The sequence below is a fragment of the Cydia splendana genome, chromosome 20, assembly GCF_910591565.1.
Source record: "Cydia splendana chromosome 20, ilCydSple1.2, whole genome shotgun sequence".
Lineage (NCBI taxonomy): Eukaryota > Metazoa > Arthropoda > Insecta > Lepidoptera > Tortricidae > Cydia > Cydia splendana.
The window spans coordinates 14,339,239-14,358,432 of NC_085979.1; the positions used below are offsets into that span (position 1 = coordinate 14,339,239).

The window sequence follows — 19,194 nt, forward strand, 5'->3', positions numbered from 1 at the left end:
TCCTAAGGTAACAAAATTTAAGTGGTAGTCAAAAATAGACTCTATGTACCTACAAATAAAGTTGAAATTGTACCTGCAAGTGCGCTTCGATCGTTTTCGTCGCCGGATGGTGTTGAGCGATCAACGCCTCTCCGCGGTCGATCACGTTGCTGAACTGGAGTTCTCTCTTCTCCAGCGATGACATCAGTTGCTGCAAAACGAACCTTATTTATTATCTACATAAGACTTAAATTTATTTAAGCGTCAACAAGCGTGAAAATATAAAGGCAACTGAGGAGTAAATTAAATTAAAACAAATGAACAAACCTCGCTATCTTCTCCAAAGGAATGCTTGCAAGGATTGAAAACGGAATTTGGTAAACATATTTTCAAATAAACGGTACAACAACATCGTCTTATGGATATGTCATTCACAATTTTAGCGCTCAGTTACAAAGGCTAGAGCAAGCATGTTCAACTCGGAGTTACTCTTTAGTATGAAGAAACAATGAGTAAAAGTAGCTTTTAGCTGATGCAAGTGAGCACTAAAATCTACGAAACAATTGGCCATCTAGTTTAATTTCTACAAAAAATACCCAGAGAGGTAATTGACAATGAAATCTAGACTTTATTGACATTCCGAATAGTTATTTTGCAACCAGTACTGCTACGTCATTCAGGACGAGAGAAAAGAACACTATTTATCTAGTCAAACATGCTTCATCTTATCTACAATATCGAGTTAAGATTATGTTTAATTACATGCCTATTATAGTCTGGTTCATCTTATTTGTGGTATATCAACATACAGTATTCTTGGCTAAGTATCTGCTCGAAATCAAGCTGAGGTTTTACAGCAACAAACTAAACTGATCATTGCTATACCTTACACCATAGCAATAAGGTTCACTAATGGTTAACCTTGCCAACAATGCTCTAATCAAATGGGATCATTGCTCGGGGCAAACTACTAGCAAAGAGAATTTGAGGTAGAGGCGGATTGTCAAACTAAATTATGTAGCCACAGTATATTAACTGCCATCTTTCGACAGAAGATTGTAACTTTTAGAACACCATTTGACTTTGATCCTTATTCTTTTACAGATAACAAAAACACATATTATGTGTTTTTGTATATAAGGTGCTACTTTATTAGTTGCAGATATTTACACAGCTGACAGTACTCGGTACCTGGAGTATATTTAAGTATGAAACATTATAGCTTTTACGATGTTTTTTTGGAGAAAACTGAAAAACAAATTTACGTAAAAACACCCTGTTAATGTGATTAATAATCACTGATTATTAAATGTGAACTCATTGAACAGATTCTAGAACCTTTTTTACCTAATACCTAACTGTCTGGCCACTTCATCCTAATAACCTTTTGCAGTTTTCCCGCCGAACCATAATTAAATTTAATTTTTTGTTCGGTAAATTAAAACAAAAAAAATATATATATTCTTAATTCCTATTTAAAGTTAATTGTTTTAAAGTAAAGTATCATCTGTTAAAATATCTGCAACTAATAAAGTAGCACCTTATATATTAAAAAGTAACGCCAGATCTACTCGAGACTAACCCAAAGGTATGGTGCAATCTTTTCGAGCGATGGCGCCATACCTTTGGCCTAGTCTCGAGTAGATGGCGTGTACTTTTCGATATTTAACAAATTAAAACACGTCAATTAAAGAATAAGGATCAAAGTCAAATGGCGTTCTAAAAGTTTTAATCTTCTGTCGAAAAATGGTAGTAAATTTCTGTGGCTACATAATTTACCATGACAATAACTCTCTATACACTCTATTGTCTTTGCTACTAGTAAGTATTCAACTTTTGAATCCCATGGACACGATACGTATCCGAAATATCAGTCAAATTTCAACTCTAAATCCAAGAGGTCAAGGTCGTTATTGGTTGGACAACTGAATAGTGTGTAGTTAGTTACCTCATAGTAGTGCTGCACGGCGGGCAGGTTGATGTGCGGGTCGGCCCAGTCGCGCGACAGCTCCACCTGTTCCTTCTCGTTGAGCCAGTTCAGCTCCGCCGTCGCGCTCTGCAGGAACTCCTGCAGCGCGTCGAGGTCCGACATACTGCAAATATACAGAATATGGTTCATTTTGAGTCACAAGCAAGTTTAATTTTCAGATGGTCTATGTTGCCCTTGCATTAACATTTTCTTTGAATCCCCGGAGTATTACTGCAATGTTCTGCCGCCAGAGTGCAGCACTAGCGCCTCTAGTAAACCATAGAGTAACTTATACATACTGTGCTTTAAACTGTTTTTTGACAAGTTTTCACAGACAAGAAAATATGACATTGATTCATCAAGGCGGTTAATTAACAAGGGCCTACCGGGAAACGCGAAAATCGAAATTTAGGTATCTGCCTCTTTATCGCTCGAATATGCAAGAGTGATAGAGAAAAATTATGTTTATGTTTTCGAATATATCCACATTGTCACAACACAGTTAAACATACTGCATCTGACCAAACCGAATCGTTGCCACAACGAACGTGTTAAGTTTTCGATAGTTACTTCTCGTTACAACTGAAAGCGAGGTTTTCCTTTGCTTTTATTTTGTGAAACTCTTTGTAGTGCTTTTATTTTGCTAGTGAAAATCGTGTCTTGGCTGATGGCTAAGCTAATTTTACAACTAAAGAAACCAAAACAAATGCTAAACCAAAGCTTCATATTTACCGTTTAGTGCTGGTAGAGAGCAGCTCAGCATAGAGCTTCTGCAGCTGGTTGAGGTGCTGGTTGTAGAGCGTCAGCTCCTCGCCGGAGAAGTTGGCACGGTTGTGCACGCACTGCTCCACCTGGACACGGGTTATCATTAGAAAGGGACAACATAACGTACTAAGAATTAAACACTCGAGGAGAAAGAGATGAGCAATACACCTAACGGCAGATCTCCTAGCAGTAAGGATCACAAACGTTCATTGTCTTGTCGATCACGTTTCTTAGCTAATAGAATATGTATTCTAAGCCATGTGGCTTAGAATAGCACTGGACCTTATTTCCTTGAAATAAGGTTCACAGTTAACTGTATTGACTCTAGATAAGTTGGATACATGCCTTGGAATGGAACTGGTCGATGGTCTTGTGTTCGCGCTGGTGCTTGTCGAGCTCGTGCTGCACGCCGGGCAGGTCCGACCCGTACTCTGCTTCGTGGAGTCTCTTCTGCAATAACAAAACCAACGGGGATTTAGTATCGTTCTTTTGTTACTTACTTTACTTGAGGAATCATTTCAAAGGTTTTAAAGATATAAGTAAAACTGGAATTTAAAGTCACGACCTGTAAGATATCAGAGAAGACATGTCTAAAAAAACCAGACAAGCGCGAATCGGACTCGCCCACCGAGGGTTCCGTACTTTTTAGTATTTGTTGTTATAGCGCCAACAGAAATATAACATCTGTGAAAATTTCAACTGTCTAGCGGTTGTCATCACGGTTCATGAGACTCAGCCTGGTGACAGACAGACAGACGGACAGTGGAGTCTTAGTAATAGGGTCCTGTTTTACCCTTTGGGTACGGAACCCTAAAAACACCTGGCACCTCAAAAGAAGGTGCCAGAAATGCACAGCTGCGGCTTCTACACGACTTCTATTGTGTGGTATAATAGGCCTGATGACAAATTTTGAAATCCCTTTTATTATTGTCGGTACACTTGTATTGGTTCCGAAAAACACAATATTTCAGCTATACTCATAAGATTTAACATAGATAATTGCATTTTATTATAGCTAGTTTAAACTTCGCGCGAAAACGCCTCGCATGCCATTTGTGACGTCATTATTTAGTTGGTGGTAAGGTGGTAGACATTGTTTACATACTTACAGTTACGAATTTCCCTTGAATCCGAATGATATTGTTAATTCAGCACCATATATTACGGTTAGGGATGATAAATACATTACAACAATTTATCACAATAACTCATTTTACACAAAAACTCTCACACGGTTGCAGTTTAAGATGAATTATTTAGATACATGTAAATTTTGAGTGAAAATCACCGAGCGCCGGTTTTACTTTTTAATTTTTCATTTTTTCTAATTACGACAGCCAACAAGGCAATGATAGTTCCATTCAGCCAAATAATTAAAAGTTTGTTGTTGAAATATCGTATTATTTAGCATTTTATTTAAATAATAACAAATAGATATCTATTTTATATCGTGTAATAATATTTATTGTACGTAATAAATGTTTAGTGGCGAAATAATATTTTTTTTGCACCTTTCGAACTCTTTGGTGAGGACGTATAGATTTCGGTCAATGAGGTTGTCTATGTTGCTCTAAGAAATATGTTATGGATTGATGACGTCACTGTTTGGAACGCTTCTGATTGGCGTTTCAGTAATAATGGCCGATTGGAGAATTTTGCACTTTTATTTTATTGAATATCTTAATAATCCTTCAGTTTATACTGAGATTAGGCCATTTTTTAGAATCATATTAACATATATGTTTCTTTGAAACCATTATTTCCATGATTCTTTGTTACTTGCAACAGGCCTATTATACCTTATTTTATCTCTGTAAGGTTTAGAATTAGTCTGACAGAACTTTCATACCAGTATACGGATCATGATTTGCAGGACGAAATGAGCTTACGTATATTAGTCGTCAACCGGTCGATCAACCCAAAGTTACTGAACTAGTAAAAGTACAAACAACTACACTTTTAACTTTCCATCGGTGGACTTTATGCCTTTTGTATTAAGTTCCACCGATAGACAGTTAACAGTGTGGGCGGTGGTACTAACCAAGCGCTCCTTGCACCACTTGGTGGCGTCCTGCAGCTGCTGGAACAGCGGGTCGGCGTCGTGCACCCGGGTCTCGAGCACGGTGCGCGTCTCGCGGCGCACGGTGGTGTGCTGCACGGGGAGGCGCACGGACGACAGCCGCGGCAGCAGGCGGCCGGTGAACGCAGTTAACAGTGTGGGCGGTGGTACTAACCAGGCGCTCCTTGCACCACTTGGTGGCGTCCTGCAGCTGCTGGAACAGCGGGTCGGCGTCGTGCACCCGGGTCTCGAGCACGGTGCGCGTCTCGCGGCGCACGGTGGTGTGCTGCACGGGGAGGCGCACGGACGACAGCCGCGGCAGCAGGCGGCCGGTGAACGCAGTTCGCGCGCTCAGCCAGCGGTCGTGGATTTGTTGGACGCTGCAATAACAACCATTCAAAGTTAGTTATGACTATTCATATCCGTTTTAACCGTCTCTGCAGGATTCAAACGGCAGGCTGAGACGAATGCCTTGGCTACATCTAAATATTGGCAAACTCACCGTCGCTGTAGGTCCGAGGCCTGCGGGTACCGGCCCTCCTTGAGCGCCTGCGCGTCCTGGAACATCTCGTGGATGGTGTTCTCCATGGTCCTGAGCTCTTGTTCGATCTGCTCGGCCGCCATCTTGGCCTCGGCGGGGTGCACGCCGCGCTCCACGCGCCGGATCTCGCTCTCGATGTGACGCTCCACGCTGTCGAGGCCGGACTCTGTTTGTTTTATGTCTCTGGAAAAACATACCAGGCACGTAAGAAAAATATTCGCATATAATGACGGAATCAATTAAATAGACGTTTGATAATTTGGCAAGTAGTCAGAATGAAGCTTGACATAAAGGTGAACAAAGGCAGTGCTAGTGGAATGGAATAAAATTGAAGTAGAATGCACTCGGATCACATTTCAGAGCTGCTGTGTAAAAGGCTGAAAATATGATGATTGCAGGTTGTAATTTATATCAAACTGCAATAGCAGACGAAGAAGAATGGAATGCAAAACTGATCATTATCCGAACTACTATCGGAAGTGGAAGCATCTGGTGTGGAATAATTAAACACTGGCCATACATTCTTACTAGTATAATAATATTGCTCATTTTTCTCCACTCCATAGAAAGACAAAATAACTAAGGCCTGTTTGGCTTGTCATCTAGCCCTGCAACCAAATCGAACACTCAATTGTACTCATGTTACCTGTGCAGTTTCTCCGCCCGGCGCTGCAGGCGCTCGAGGCGGCGGATCTCGTCAGCGAGGTCGCGCTCGCGCTCCTGCTGCGCCATCAGCAGCCGCGCCCAAGCCTGCTCCAGCGCCTCCGGCCGGAGCGTCGGCTCTATGTCGCATTCTCCCACCGATTCGAAATATTTCTGGAATCACAACGGTACCGAGATTACTACAGTGTCTTTATGACATATATTGAAAAGTTTTCTTTAGAATCAGAATTAAATAATTGGCCAAGCACGAAGTCAAGACTACGGTGTTCAGAGCACCGTTCCCTTTCTCTATACGCCTTACTAACTCTATGTGCTCTATTGTGAAAAAAAAAAAAACTCAACGACAGTGAAGAACGGATTTTTTTCAGATAAACTGCAATAATAAATATGATTCTTACTGAGCACATTGAGATAGTCAATTGGTTGGAAAGCCTGTTCGAAATTTAAACTTATTTGCAATATAATAAGGTTGTATTTTGTAGATCTCTCTCATACTTATAGTAGGCTATTCAGAAAAAAAATAATATCCCACAAAAATAAGCAAGCAGAATTAAACTTTGTATCAAAGACATAAGTCATAAATTTCAATGCCAAAGTTTTAACTAAGGATCCTTCTCGCTAAAACTACTTCCTAATATGAAATGACCAGTGTAAGCATCAGTTAGCTAGCCCTAAGCAACCAAAGATCAGGCTGCAGTTGGAAAACTAATAAAGATAAAGTTAAGCTGATAATTTTCCCGCCGTCTCCATGCTTCTTTAAGTTGGGTATTGACTGGTCAGCTGCCTGTTAGCTATAGTTTTCGCGAAAATCGCCAGGACAGAGGTGAAAATTTTTGTATGAAACTAATTGCACTCTAAAATGAAGTCAAAATCAGTCCATCGACTCAATTTTTTGCAAGCTTTCTAATGGTACCCCACACGTATCTTACAAATAAAAAAAAATTCAGGCTACCCCTCTCAACCCCCTAAATTTCCCCCTAAAATCAGAAATAAGCAGTTTTGACTTATTCACAGTGTTAATGATGGTACTTGCCATAACTATTCCAAATTGTAGGTACCTACATCAAACGGTCTTTGAGAAAAACGCATTTAACCGATTTGAAAGACCGAAGTGATCCCATAAGAGCACCATGAACAAAGTTTTGTACGGTGCTCTAAAAACTATTGATTTAGAATTATACTTTAGAAGTTGGTCATCTGGTGTATCAGACGCAAGGAGTTGCGATATAGCCTGTGCAATGTGACAAGCGAGAACTAACCACCACAGTATATCTTTTTTTGGCTCCACAATAAACAAGTCAGACACTTTATCAATAATCTCAGTCCATATGCCATCTGAAAATAATAATCACAGCAAGAGATGTGTGAATATAAAACTAACCTCTAACTCCCTGTACTGGTGGAACAACTTCTGCTTCTCCCGCTGCCTGATGGGCACCTCTTCGCTGCGGAACCGCGTGCTCTCGCTGAGCAGCTTCTTCATCTCGATCAAAGTTGACGGGAAAGCACGGTCCTGGGGAAACAACAACATTTCAGACATTCCTCACGGAAGCTCATTGGGATCTCATTGGTTCTTCCTGGATTAGCCATTTATATAATTTAAACCACCTGTTTGTTATCTTGGCATAGCTCCAGTATGATCTCTCTGTTCAATGACACATCTTGTTAAAAAGCTAGTAAACACTTTTTACGTTGTGAAGTTTCTGGTGTGCCATTGATTATTCTTGTACTGTGAGACAGGGTACACTGAATTTACAAGACGGACAGAAATCCTGACATTGTTTTGACTCCGAAACAATGTCAGGATTTCTGCAGTGGTTTCTTGCAGCAATGCAATGTTTTCGAAAAGACAGGCGCTAAATTCGGCCAAGAGTACCATGTATTACTTGTAGCAGTGGAATATTCCCGCACAGCCTGATTGAAGACCAAGTGGGTCATGAAGAATCCTCAAACGGGGGACATATCCGCAGCAACGCAGTAGTTTTGTGCAATTGGGCGCTCAACTGCTCAAGAGCATGAAGAGATTCAGAGGGTTTTATACGACAACCTGGAAAAGGTCACTGGTTCGGTGGAAGGAAAGAGAAGGGGTCGCAGTCCAATGCGATGGTCCGACCAGGTTAGCAAATCGCAGATCGCTACCCAACAAAGTCCATGATGCCTTAGAAGTCGCAAGGGATCGCATAGGCTGGAAAACTGCGATCCGGAATCATATGGTAGGAGGTCACGACCCTCAGCACTGAGGAGAACGAAGCAAGGAGGATGAGGCTCGTGACATACCTGCAGTAACGCAATGTTCTCGTGCAACCAGGCGCGGTGCGAGGCCGCCTGCTCGGTGTAGGCGGCGGCGCGGCGCTGCGACTCCGCGTCGAATAGCGGGTGCACGGCCGCCGGCTCGGGGAACGTCTCGTACAGCGACGAGATGTACGTGATGAGGGACTTCTCGTCCGGCTCGTGGGTGTCCACATCTGGAATAAGTGCATAGGTTATTTTATGTGAACCGAAGAATAGTAGTTTGTGTTACAAGGGATCAAAATGATATATTTCCGTCAAGGACGTACATTGAATCCTGAGCGTAATGAGGGATTCAAGTGTTAACGCCCAACACACAACGAAATAATTTTGATACCGTGTGACACATACTGCTTTTCACATCAACTATGAGGAAAATAAAAAAATCTTAGTGTTGACACAATCTGATGCTTAAACAGATTATTTAAGCTAAAAAAAAATTTGCAAAGAAATTAAAAAATAGTGTGCTGGAACAGAAAAGTGTTACTTTGATCCCTCCTCGCAGGGAAGAAAAGTGCCACTTGGATTCCTCCTAGCAGGGAAGAAAAAGCCCATTTCCGTATAGGTGATGTGAAAAGGTTTCTTGCTTGTCACGTTGACAATCAATCAATGTTGGTACAAGGTTTTAACAAAAAACTGATAATCCTGTCTTGGTAACTATGGATTAATAATTGCCTAAAGTCTGATTTCACCACCCACATGCCAAAACTATCTAAGGAGTCTCTACTTAAGAGAGCATCTTCAAAAACCATTAAATCAGTCATGGTAGGGGTGCATCTAACTGCGGTGGTTAATTCGAAACGATTTGTTATCTGCGGGGTCGCTAGTCGCCGACAAAGGAAGGCTGCGCGATTATTTACGCCACGCGACAACACATACGTGCCCAGCCGCGACTTGCTACTTGAAGGTTCCGTATACAAGCCTCTAACTAGCCATTCTCTGTTTAAACGTAAAGTATACGTTGGTGACGTTAGCACGTAAATATCTGTAACGTTATGTATCATGTCACATAAATCAAGTTCAACACTGGCTACATGTTTCAAATCGGAACAAATATGCTTTGCACTGGTTGTGGGTGTATTTTTTGCGAGTGACGTCATGCTCGGCGGCCGTAAACAATGCCTCGTAAACTCCTGCGCAGCTCTCACGGGGCAGGGTTGCCCCGCAGTGAGCAAACGGAAGGTATATCCCTGCCCATTGGAATATATCAAGTTGGGTTGAAGGACAGCCTTCATATATACATATATAGGGTGTCCCTAGCCATTGGACAAAGCCGAAATGTACATATGCATTAGGGTATTTAGAATCAGTATACAAAGTATCATAACAATCGGTGTAGCGGTTACGAAGAAATTAACAAATTACGATTTTTTTACTTTGGAGCAACCTGTATGCGTTAGTAGCTCCTGAGGTAATAAATAGTATGAAACCTTCTTCGACCGTTTTGATTATCTTTTTTATTTATGACATTAATAAGATTCTGACTTTTGACAAATGTCATCATTGCCGCACATTCTCAAACAAATTGTCAAAAGCACTGCTAATGATTACTAAAGTATGTTTCTTTTTGTTGTCGATTATTGGAAATAACTTTTGTTTGATAATTAATTTTTTTATCTTTTGTTCTAATTAAAAAAATATTACCGTTAGAGCATTTCTGAGCAGCAACCTTACGTGGGATTTCAGGGTTTTATCCAATGGCTAAGGTCACCCTGTATATTTCGAATATGATAAACGTCACGACTGTCACAAGGTCTATTATTTAATAGTTACTAGCTTTGCAAGATGAGAAAAGTTAAAATTGAGCCGTCAAAAGACGTCTACTCAGCTTCCAGTAGAGCACTAGCGCCGTAACACCTCGTAATTTTGTCAGGACTTTTTATTAGTGTCCGACCGAAACATGTGTTTGCCGAAACCGAAACCGAAACCGAATGTTCGGCTTTGGTTCTAGTTTCGGCCGAAACCGAAACCGAAACTTTCGTAGACTTGTTAAAATCGTTGAAAAAATTTCCTAAAACCGCTTTTACACACATATTATGGGGTTGTCAACACCCAATGTCCTTGAAATTGATGATACTTAAGCAGTTTTTTAAGAAAATTACTAGAGTTAGACCAAGATAATTCTGCAACGATTTTGATAACACACGCAGTGCAAGTGTTATTTTAAACGACAAAACTTCTATGTAATTATGACGTATAAATAACATTTGCACCAGTTACACTGCGTATGCTAACATGTAGATACAGGGTCAACCAAGAATGAACCAAAAACGCGAGCGTAGTGAGCGCGAAATTTTTTGTTGACAATATTGAAAGGCCGGGTACCGATCTTAACCTGGGCCTAAAAGTCCGAAGTGCGTCAGTGAGGCGAATTTCCATGCGAAGTCAAAGCCGTGTTTCAGGCTTCAGGATAAGTAGTTGAGCACAGACTCCAACCAATGTCCATTGTATTAAAAAGCGAGACCGCAGGCCGAGCATGGCTCAGCGAGGCCAAAGGCTAAGCTGAAGTAGAGGACATGTGGAACACAAAAAAATGGTAAATCGAGGTAAAAAGTGAGGCTAAGGTCGAGCACTCGTATGAAAAACTGTACTGGGGACACTTTTAAGGGTTTTTTCTTCGTTTTAATCAATAATCGGCTGTTCAGCCTCGCAAAATATTAACTATTGAGAAAATCAACTTCGCGGCACTAGTTGAGCGTAGCCTACTTATTGCCCAACTTTTGGTCTTTGTCTGATTTGAAGTACCATTTCGCAAGTTTCGGCCCGGCCGAAAGGTTCGGCCGTTTTTTGGCCGAAACCGAAACTACAGCCGAAACATGATTTTTTGGCCGAAACTGGCCGAAACCGAAACCGAACCTTCGGTCGGACACTACTTTTTATACAGGTAACACATAGCTAGTTTATAAATACAAAATCAACATTTAATTAAAATGGATTTCTCTACTCAAAATATAGTATTTCAATTTCAATGCACCGAAATAAATTATAATTTGACAACCCTGACCAACTTACCACCACTTAAACGTCTTGAAATTGTTTGAAATCGTCCGGTCATTGTTTTTGAGCCAGTATATAGGTAATAAAATGTTTAGTGCACTTTGTATGTTTTTCTAGCTTATATGTATTTGCCATATCCACCGTAAATAGCGCATGAGCCAACAACCTTACCTTACCTTTTATGTTTAGCTTACTTATTTACTGGGACGGCTTCACATTTCTAAACAAAATATCATACAATATTATAAGGCAACTCTGCTATAATAAGAGATGTACTTAAATGGTTTGTAGCCATAATAAAATAACGTAATCTAGAGGTTTATACACCGACCGGAAAGTGATTTATCATTACATAAATCTAATAAAAACACTGCAATATTAATTAAAGAGCGCATATCAGTCGTTTTTGTCCAGTTAAACCTTCACTTCCGAACCGGACGCAGTGGAGCGTCGCATAATTGATTGTTTAGCATAATCGCGATCGATGAATCGATGCACCGGCGCGCGCGCCGGCGCGGAACCGTTACGATACGTGGCTAGGGAGCGTGGACAGGTGGGAAGGACGAGGGAAGCGTATGGTACACATACAATTTTATTGGTTTAGTGCTAAGGAGTGGGAGAAACCTGTGCAATATATCAGTACCAAAGTCATCAGTAATATTTTAAAAGCAATATTTTTTCATATTCAATCGAAATAGGTCGCTTTGTATAGAAATTTCGGTTCTTAAACCGGCCACATTGTACCTATATATCTATGTGGGTAAGACCAGCATATAAAATGTATTGCTGGGGAGACCGTCAGAGGACAAGAACTCTCGTATTTGTATACGTACGTCGCTCAGACACAGTCAAAAAGGAAGAGCTGCACTCCTTCTTCTCTACTGACCTTCTAAAAGTGTAGAATATGTATAAATGCAAGAGTTAGAAGCGACGAAACATCTTGTAAACGGTCTATTCCAAATTGACTTTACATCTAATTTTAGTGCTGCGACGTCGTGTCGCGATCAGCGAGCTTTTACACTTAAGTCCCGTCATCGCCTCAACGGTCGGTCATGCCCGGCGAGATAATTGTTGACATGTGAGTGGTGAGCGCGGGACGTTGCCCGCAACGCTGACATGTCAATAGCTGACCTCAAGCGTGGGAAGCGGAGAGCTGGGACGCGTGAGGATGAACGTTGGGTAGTCAAATTAAGCGCCAACCGGCGCCCAACTTGCTTCTTTTTCCATTTTCCAAATAAGCAACGTCGTACATCGTACATACAACAATTACCTACTGGTGCAATGAAATTTATGTTATAAGATAAAATGTATATATGCGTTGATTAAAAAAATCCTACAAATAAATATGAAAATACGCTAAATAAATAAAAACTATCAATGTTGAATTAAAACATCATTGGCTATTTAAACCTTCTTCCGAATGATATTCTGTCTTTCCATCATATATCTTGAGAGTAACGATTCTTTACTGCTTTGTATTGAAAATCTAAAAGTTTGGGATATTGAAGGGTAAAACGTCAACTTACCTTCGGGGTCGAGTAGCCTGGTGACTCCATACTCCTTCTCGACCACGTGGAACGCTGTCTCCAATCGCTCGCGGACCTGCCTTGACCTGCAGAACAATATTTGTCATATTAGCCATAGCACGCAATGAATTATGTAAAGTCAAGTTAGGGAAAGTAGCACCATATGTACTGTAAATATATGACTACACGGATTACACCAATAAATAAAGTTAACGGTAAGTAGTTCCTTCAATAAAATATCACGTCACGTCATAATGTGTTAATGATCATTTTCACACGAAGTAAATTACTCGTGGCTTTTATTAGCCCGGAGAAGAAAGCTTGCTATACTAACGGGACCGCTTAATAGCGTGCATGTTTACAGCGCGAGAAATGTCAGATTCTGAACCGGTGATATACATTTAGTTGATCGGACACTAATTTCCACTAATGAAGGCTCATACGGCTAAATATGGATAAGATGAGATCACACAAAGGAGAGAGGAAAAGGAATTACAAACATATCCGTACTCGTCTTCTATCTCGCGGGCATTCAATTAAGGCCATAGCTCCTCTCGACTAGTTTATGTCAAGCATTAGCATGAGACATGAATAACATTAAAACCTAGAGGAGAATCAAGGCTCAGCACGAACCAGGATTCGAAACCATAAACTTACAGATGGAAAGTCGTAAGCCTAACACTCAGCTGCCGTCGCTTAAAGGCCTGTGCACACCAGATGGGTGTGCGTGCGCGTGAACGGCGTGCACGTCTGCGCACCGCACACGCAGCCGGTGTGCTCTGGCCCACAGACCAACTAGTCATATGCAGATCCTCACCTGATATTACGCCAGTCTATCAGATCAGGCCGGTTCCTGTGTATGAGCGCGTTGAAGGCGAGCCCGTCCCGCCAGGAGGACGTGAAGTCCGTGACCCGCACGCCGGGGTACTTGGCCGTGGAGCGCCGCGCCCAGCTCAGCAGCGCCTCGCGGGCTGTCACGTTTGCTTCTTGGCCCACCACGATGTCAGAGATCTGAGGGAGAAGAAAATCCGTTAAAACCTATGGAACTTTGTCTCTAAAAACTTCTACATTTTGTCGAGACGAATCTGAACGTACAACTTGGGAGAGCTTTAGGAGCTTAGTACGTAAAATGGGCTACACAGAAACGTAGCATCTTAACGCAGCGTCAACGTCTTTTACGCTGTAGTCGATCCTTTATAAGCAATCGCAATATTATTTCACACACAACAAAAATATCTAACCTTAACCGTTCCTAGACTAGAGAGGGCCATCAACAATAATGATTTGTTATTACTAAATTAAATATTATGTAGTTTTATAGTAGTTTATGTAACTGCTACATAATGAAAGGCATTAAAATACGAGTGTGGGTTTATGAAACGAATGAAATGAGTTTCATAATAGTATCACGCGAGTGTTTTAATGCCTAATTATGTACAGTTACATACACTGCTTTATCTACACACATATTATAAACTTTCTATGATATATTCACTAACCTCATATAGCCTACTTTGCTCTCTGGCGGAACTCGCGGATATGAGATGGCATCTCCGAAATATCTTTATCGCACATTTTACACGAAACTTTTGTTATTGTTACTTTAAAAACAACAAAACAAATTATTTTTTACTTACAAACTAATTAAAAGATAAACTTTACTGTACGTCAAATGGCGGCAAATGAAAACTTTTTTCACGCACGTCACGCATCCATGTTTTTTTTTTAATTCAGAGACAAACTAGAGTCGGGGTCGATTACCATATCGTCCGATACCAACTTACATGCGAGATTTGTCAATATTGTATGCAATTGTCATTTGATTTCGAATAAAACGTCATCTCGACTGATATTAGAATAGGGGTCAAATCAAATTCCTTTTTTTTTCAGAGATGTTCGAAATTAGAATGCATTACCAAATCGATTTTGATATAGTAATTTATTTATTTATTTAGAAATTTAATTCAGGTAACAAGGCCCATATTACAAATACCTTACAGACTAACATACATATGTATTTTATAAACTTAAAACTAAACACTATTTAGTCGACAAAACGGCGTGGCTCCGTTGCATCGGCTGCTCTTGTGTCGTGTGTGTAATGAAGCTATTACCACATTTTCACAGATAAGAAATTTGCTGTAACAAAACAGTTTATCTTAATGTGGGCCATTATTTACGGATTTTTAAGGCATCATAGACAGTTTATGATATGTGTGTAGATAAATACTTTTAAATCATGAAGTATCAAATTCATATTGGACTCAAATAAAATGCCAGAGAAAATACGAGTACCTATAACATGACTTAATAGAGATCTTAACATGTCTCTGAAGTTTCTACATTAACATACAAATGAACTGAACAAAGCCATCTACAGCTTATTAAAGATTTAATCTCGATTCGCGTGCTTTGGGAAAAAACAATTATGATGATACTACCAACAATAGACCAGTACCGCACTCGATGTTACAGGAAATTGAGCCGTATATTGAAGCTAATAGAGTGTAATTAAAATACTTGTACCTTTTTGTCGTAATTAGTAGTAAGTTCGTACAAGATGCAAACGGGAACGATAAATAACAAGATGATTACAGATAGGTTTATTGGTAAGTAGCGTTTTTACAACGTAACTTTCTCATGTTAATTATAGCAGTTAAGACAACTGTCCTTATTACGGAGCAAAGCTCTATTACAAATAAATAAAGAAAAAATTTAAAACAAAGGAATAATTATACATATTTTACGTGTTTTTGAGTTGCGTAATCAGCCATAACCTAATCCAGGGGTCACCAATTAGTTTCTACAGGGCAGGGATCCAGGTCTTAAAATAAAATGACCATTGCGGTCCGTTGTGTCTTACTGTGTATGTACTTGAGTTTATAAATTAAGTAAAAAAATAAACTAGGTCGGCGGTCCGTACCGCTGTCCGTCATTTGGTGACCCCTGACCTCATCCTTGTGACAGTTGAAGTACCTAATACTAAGCTAAGACCCTAGGCCTTAACGATAACAAAATGTCAAACAATTTAATTACAAGAGCTTATGATAACTGGCAACTGAAACTGCCTGGCTTATACTTTGTTCAAGTTACATGGAATACACGAGTAGGAGACATAAACGCAATCATCGGTTCCACTCAACAGAGTTACGAGAGCAGAGTTCTACTAACCCACGATTACTTGGTTTTTGCCCGATTACCTCATATCGCATTCGGAGTGGCCGATACATTTCATATAAACAATGACGCCATCTTCCCACGGCCACAAGAATGCGCCAAAAAACTTAGCGCTTCTTTAAATTCTAACATCAGATTTCATCAAATATGTGAAAGGTAATATAGACATTGTGTTGTTGGTAGCTAAGGTTCAAATTCTAATGACAATAAGCCATGATAGGAGTCAAAGTTACCTCGGAAACATTGCTCGTTGTTGCTGTAAGTATTCGATTACTAAGCAAGCATATAATGCTATAGTTGTTAAGCGTGATGCTTTAAATAGTATTTTAACGTAAGTGTATTACCAGGGTTATGTGAAAAATATACTTAATTCCATTCCTTTTGATTATATTAGGCAATAACGAGATTCAAGCATACAAAATGCAAGCATGCGAAATTAAAACTAACCGCAAGCAGTGGCCAACCATAGACAGCGACAACCGCACCAATAAACCAACAGGCAAAATTCACCACTGACACCTCAGCAATAAGACTCAATAGATCGAATGCGTCTAACTGAAACCAATAATAGCATGAAAGTATGAGGAAGCGAACACGCACTGGACGTGTAATGGTCGAATTAAGTTCTAATTTAAGCCTGACTGGATAACCTAGGGTTTATTGAGGCCCTGGAATGTCGAAGCTATCGGTGTCTTATAAGGAAAACTGCAGCTGGCCAGAGCCTAGAGAAAAACACGCCAGTAGTAAGCTCTAAGAAGTAATAAGCGGACAAACAACAGTTATTTTAAGTGGTTTGCAATTGACTGCAGGAAAACGTGAAAATATGGTAAACATTTTGTCCGTAATGGCAGTTAAATTAACTCAAATTTAGAAACTAATGATAGTAAAAATTTTCAAAGGAGTGCTTACTGGTCTGTTTACCAGAATCCGTATAATACGTTCGTATATGCAAATACTGCTGCTTATAGGGGTGGGAACATACTGCCCTGTGTGTGGTTAATTATTATACAACCATATCCGAGCCATATCAACGCACCATATTTGCAGTAGGTACCAAGATTTACGCGTGCAGCCCAACTATGAAATAGTTATTAGTAAAACTGGTTTATAAAATAAAAAAAATAGGATTCACAATACGGGTTATCCACAAATGAAGATTAACTACCATTATTCTACCATATAATTACAGAAAGGCCAATAAATCATTTTGATTGCTCCAATCATACAGGAGCTGGCATCAAAAAAGATGTCTATAATTTAAAGAAATTATACTTCAATAATTGCAATCATTTTGCTATTTTGTACTGCTAATGACTATAAAATAGTAAAAACATTGAATAGCCTTATATACTGGGCATATAAATGGTAATAACTAATAAGAAATGTTTATGATTTGAGAACGAGTACAGCAAGTTCAATGTTTACATATTGGGAAGCCTATTTGTATCTACGAAGCCTCTGTAAAATGTTACGAATCACGTAATTTTTTTATTGTTAACGAAATAACGAATCTCGGACAATGAACTCGGTGTCAATGCTAAATCGAATCGATCAGCTGATTATAGTTCATCGAACTGCTTGACCACTTGCCAAACGGCTTAGGGCATTTAAGTAGGTACCAACTACCTACTGAACCTACTCAGTCGTATTGTAAAAAGGAATCTTGAATCTCAGGATAAAATTCTCTCATAACTAAAATACTAATAGGTTTCCTCAACTACACACAAAAGTCTCCATACTCTCGATGGTATGTGACAATGGAATGTGAATTTTCTTCTAAAACAAAACCAAACTTCCAAAATAAAGTAAAGGTACACCTGTTTTACCGTTGGTCATTGTCGCATCAAAAGAGATAGCTGAAATACCTACGTGTGGACAATAGGCGCTATAGGTACTTTGCATAGCAAACTCTTCTCGTATTTTAACAAAGTTGATAGTTACAACGGTTCTTTAAAGAAATAAGACCAATGCTGCAACAGTTTTGCAAACGGCTTACATGCGAACGGTTCAGTATATTTGTCCAGCACATTTTTACATCAAGAGAAAGGAACCATAATCTAACGTATTTACCGTATACACGGTGGATTGCAGAATTAGAATGTTTGATCAGTTTCCAAATATCAATTCGCGTTAGATATTGCTTAGAAAAGTCATCATAATACTCAATATTATCGTATTGTGTTCTTCGCCGTTTTTCTTAGTAAATGTTGACATAAACAACGGGATTTTCTGTTAGAATACAGATCCCTAAACCGTTTTTGTTTGCACCTCGCCACCGAGGCGCACGTGTCAATGTCTTTGTTATACCGTCCATTCAAGAGTCTACACCACGCTTGATGCATCGCAAACCAATTGATGAACTAAATATGTAGTTCATACAGGATTTCTGACTGTCTGATCATGTGTATACTGCGTAGGTATATCTAGGGACGATCGCGACTTCTACATTTAGTAACCAAACCTGTCAAACTGCGCCAAGGTCGGTGTATAGGATTTCATATCGATAAATTATCTACGTGATTTCTTTTCGATTGGATAAACACTCGACAGGACCAGAGAACGAGTATTAAATCAATTTCCAACCGATCCAGTACGACCTTATATCTGCACTGGTCTTGAATTGCAGTGGAAACTAGTTTTCGAATGATCGGATCAAATGAAAGTATCATTATCATAGCAAATGCCATGGGCAGGGGAATCAGTCCATGAAGCTGGACGTATGAGCATTGCACGCGGACATACTTTCACTGTCTATCTATACAAATGTTTGCTAATGTGTAATGTGCGAAGTTTTTGTTATTGACATCTGGCTCGTCCATTCGACTACTATATTTGGCAACAGTCGAAAACGAGTACGTCTGTGATCATAATTGAATAGTCCAACTAGTAAATATATTTTTCTCAAAAATGGACGGCAAAGTCGACTTTGCCGTTTAAAAAATAGGTCGCGAAGCGCGTAGTTTATGGTCAGTCAAAAATTAATTTTTAATTTTTAAGCTTTTACCTAAAGGGACTTAGTACAATCAGCAATTGTCTGCCTCACAGTAGCTTTGAAAATATCTTAAAACAAATTTTAAATGACAGTAATATTAATTCTAAGACAACACTGCTTATTCTTATGGGGAATAGGGGTAATGTGAACAAAAATAATTTAATTAAATACTTTGAACAGTTAAACTCGCTTGCAGTGCATGAAATTATTTTTTTTACATTCCCCTATTGTGAGCAA

General features: G+C 39.7%; 1 protein-coding gene across 8 annotated transcripts in view; it reads right to left on the reverse strand.

Annotated features, from left to right (window-relative positions):
• LOC134800529 (dystonin) overlaps positions 1-19,194 on the reverse strand; it is a 288,922-nt gene that overhangs the window by 115,604 nt on the left and 154,124 nt on the right. For 7 of the 8 annotated variants that reach the window (XM_063773000.1, XM_063773005.1, XM_063772999.1 and 4 more), the window contains 11 exons: positions 13,606-13,799; positions 12,789-12,874; positions 8,254-8,441; positions 7,358-7,489; positions 5,960-6,129; positions 5,275-5,496; positions 4,948-5,152; positions 3,059-3,163; positions 2,681-2,799; positions 1,928-2,072; positions 74-190 (listed from right to left, as the gene is read on the reverse strand). In XM_063773000.1, the coding sequence (XP_063629070.1) occupies positions 74-190; positions 1,928-2,072; positions 2,681-2,799; positions 3,059-3,163; positions 4,948-5,152; positions 5,275-5,496; positions 5,960-6,129; positions 7,358-7,489; positions 8,254-8,441; positions 12,789-12,874; positions 13,606-13,799 (1,683 nt within the window). Of the gene's footprint in view, positions 1-73; positions 191-1,927; positions 2,073-2,680; positions 2,800-3,058; positions 3,164-4,754; positions 4,918-4,947; positions 5,153-5,274; positions 5,497-5,959; positions 6,130-7,357; positions 7,490-8,253; positions 8,442-12,788; positions 12,875-13,605; positions 13,800-19,194 lie in introns of those variants that run through there. The other variant, XM_063773001.1, reaches the window with a different exon arrangement.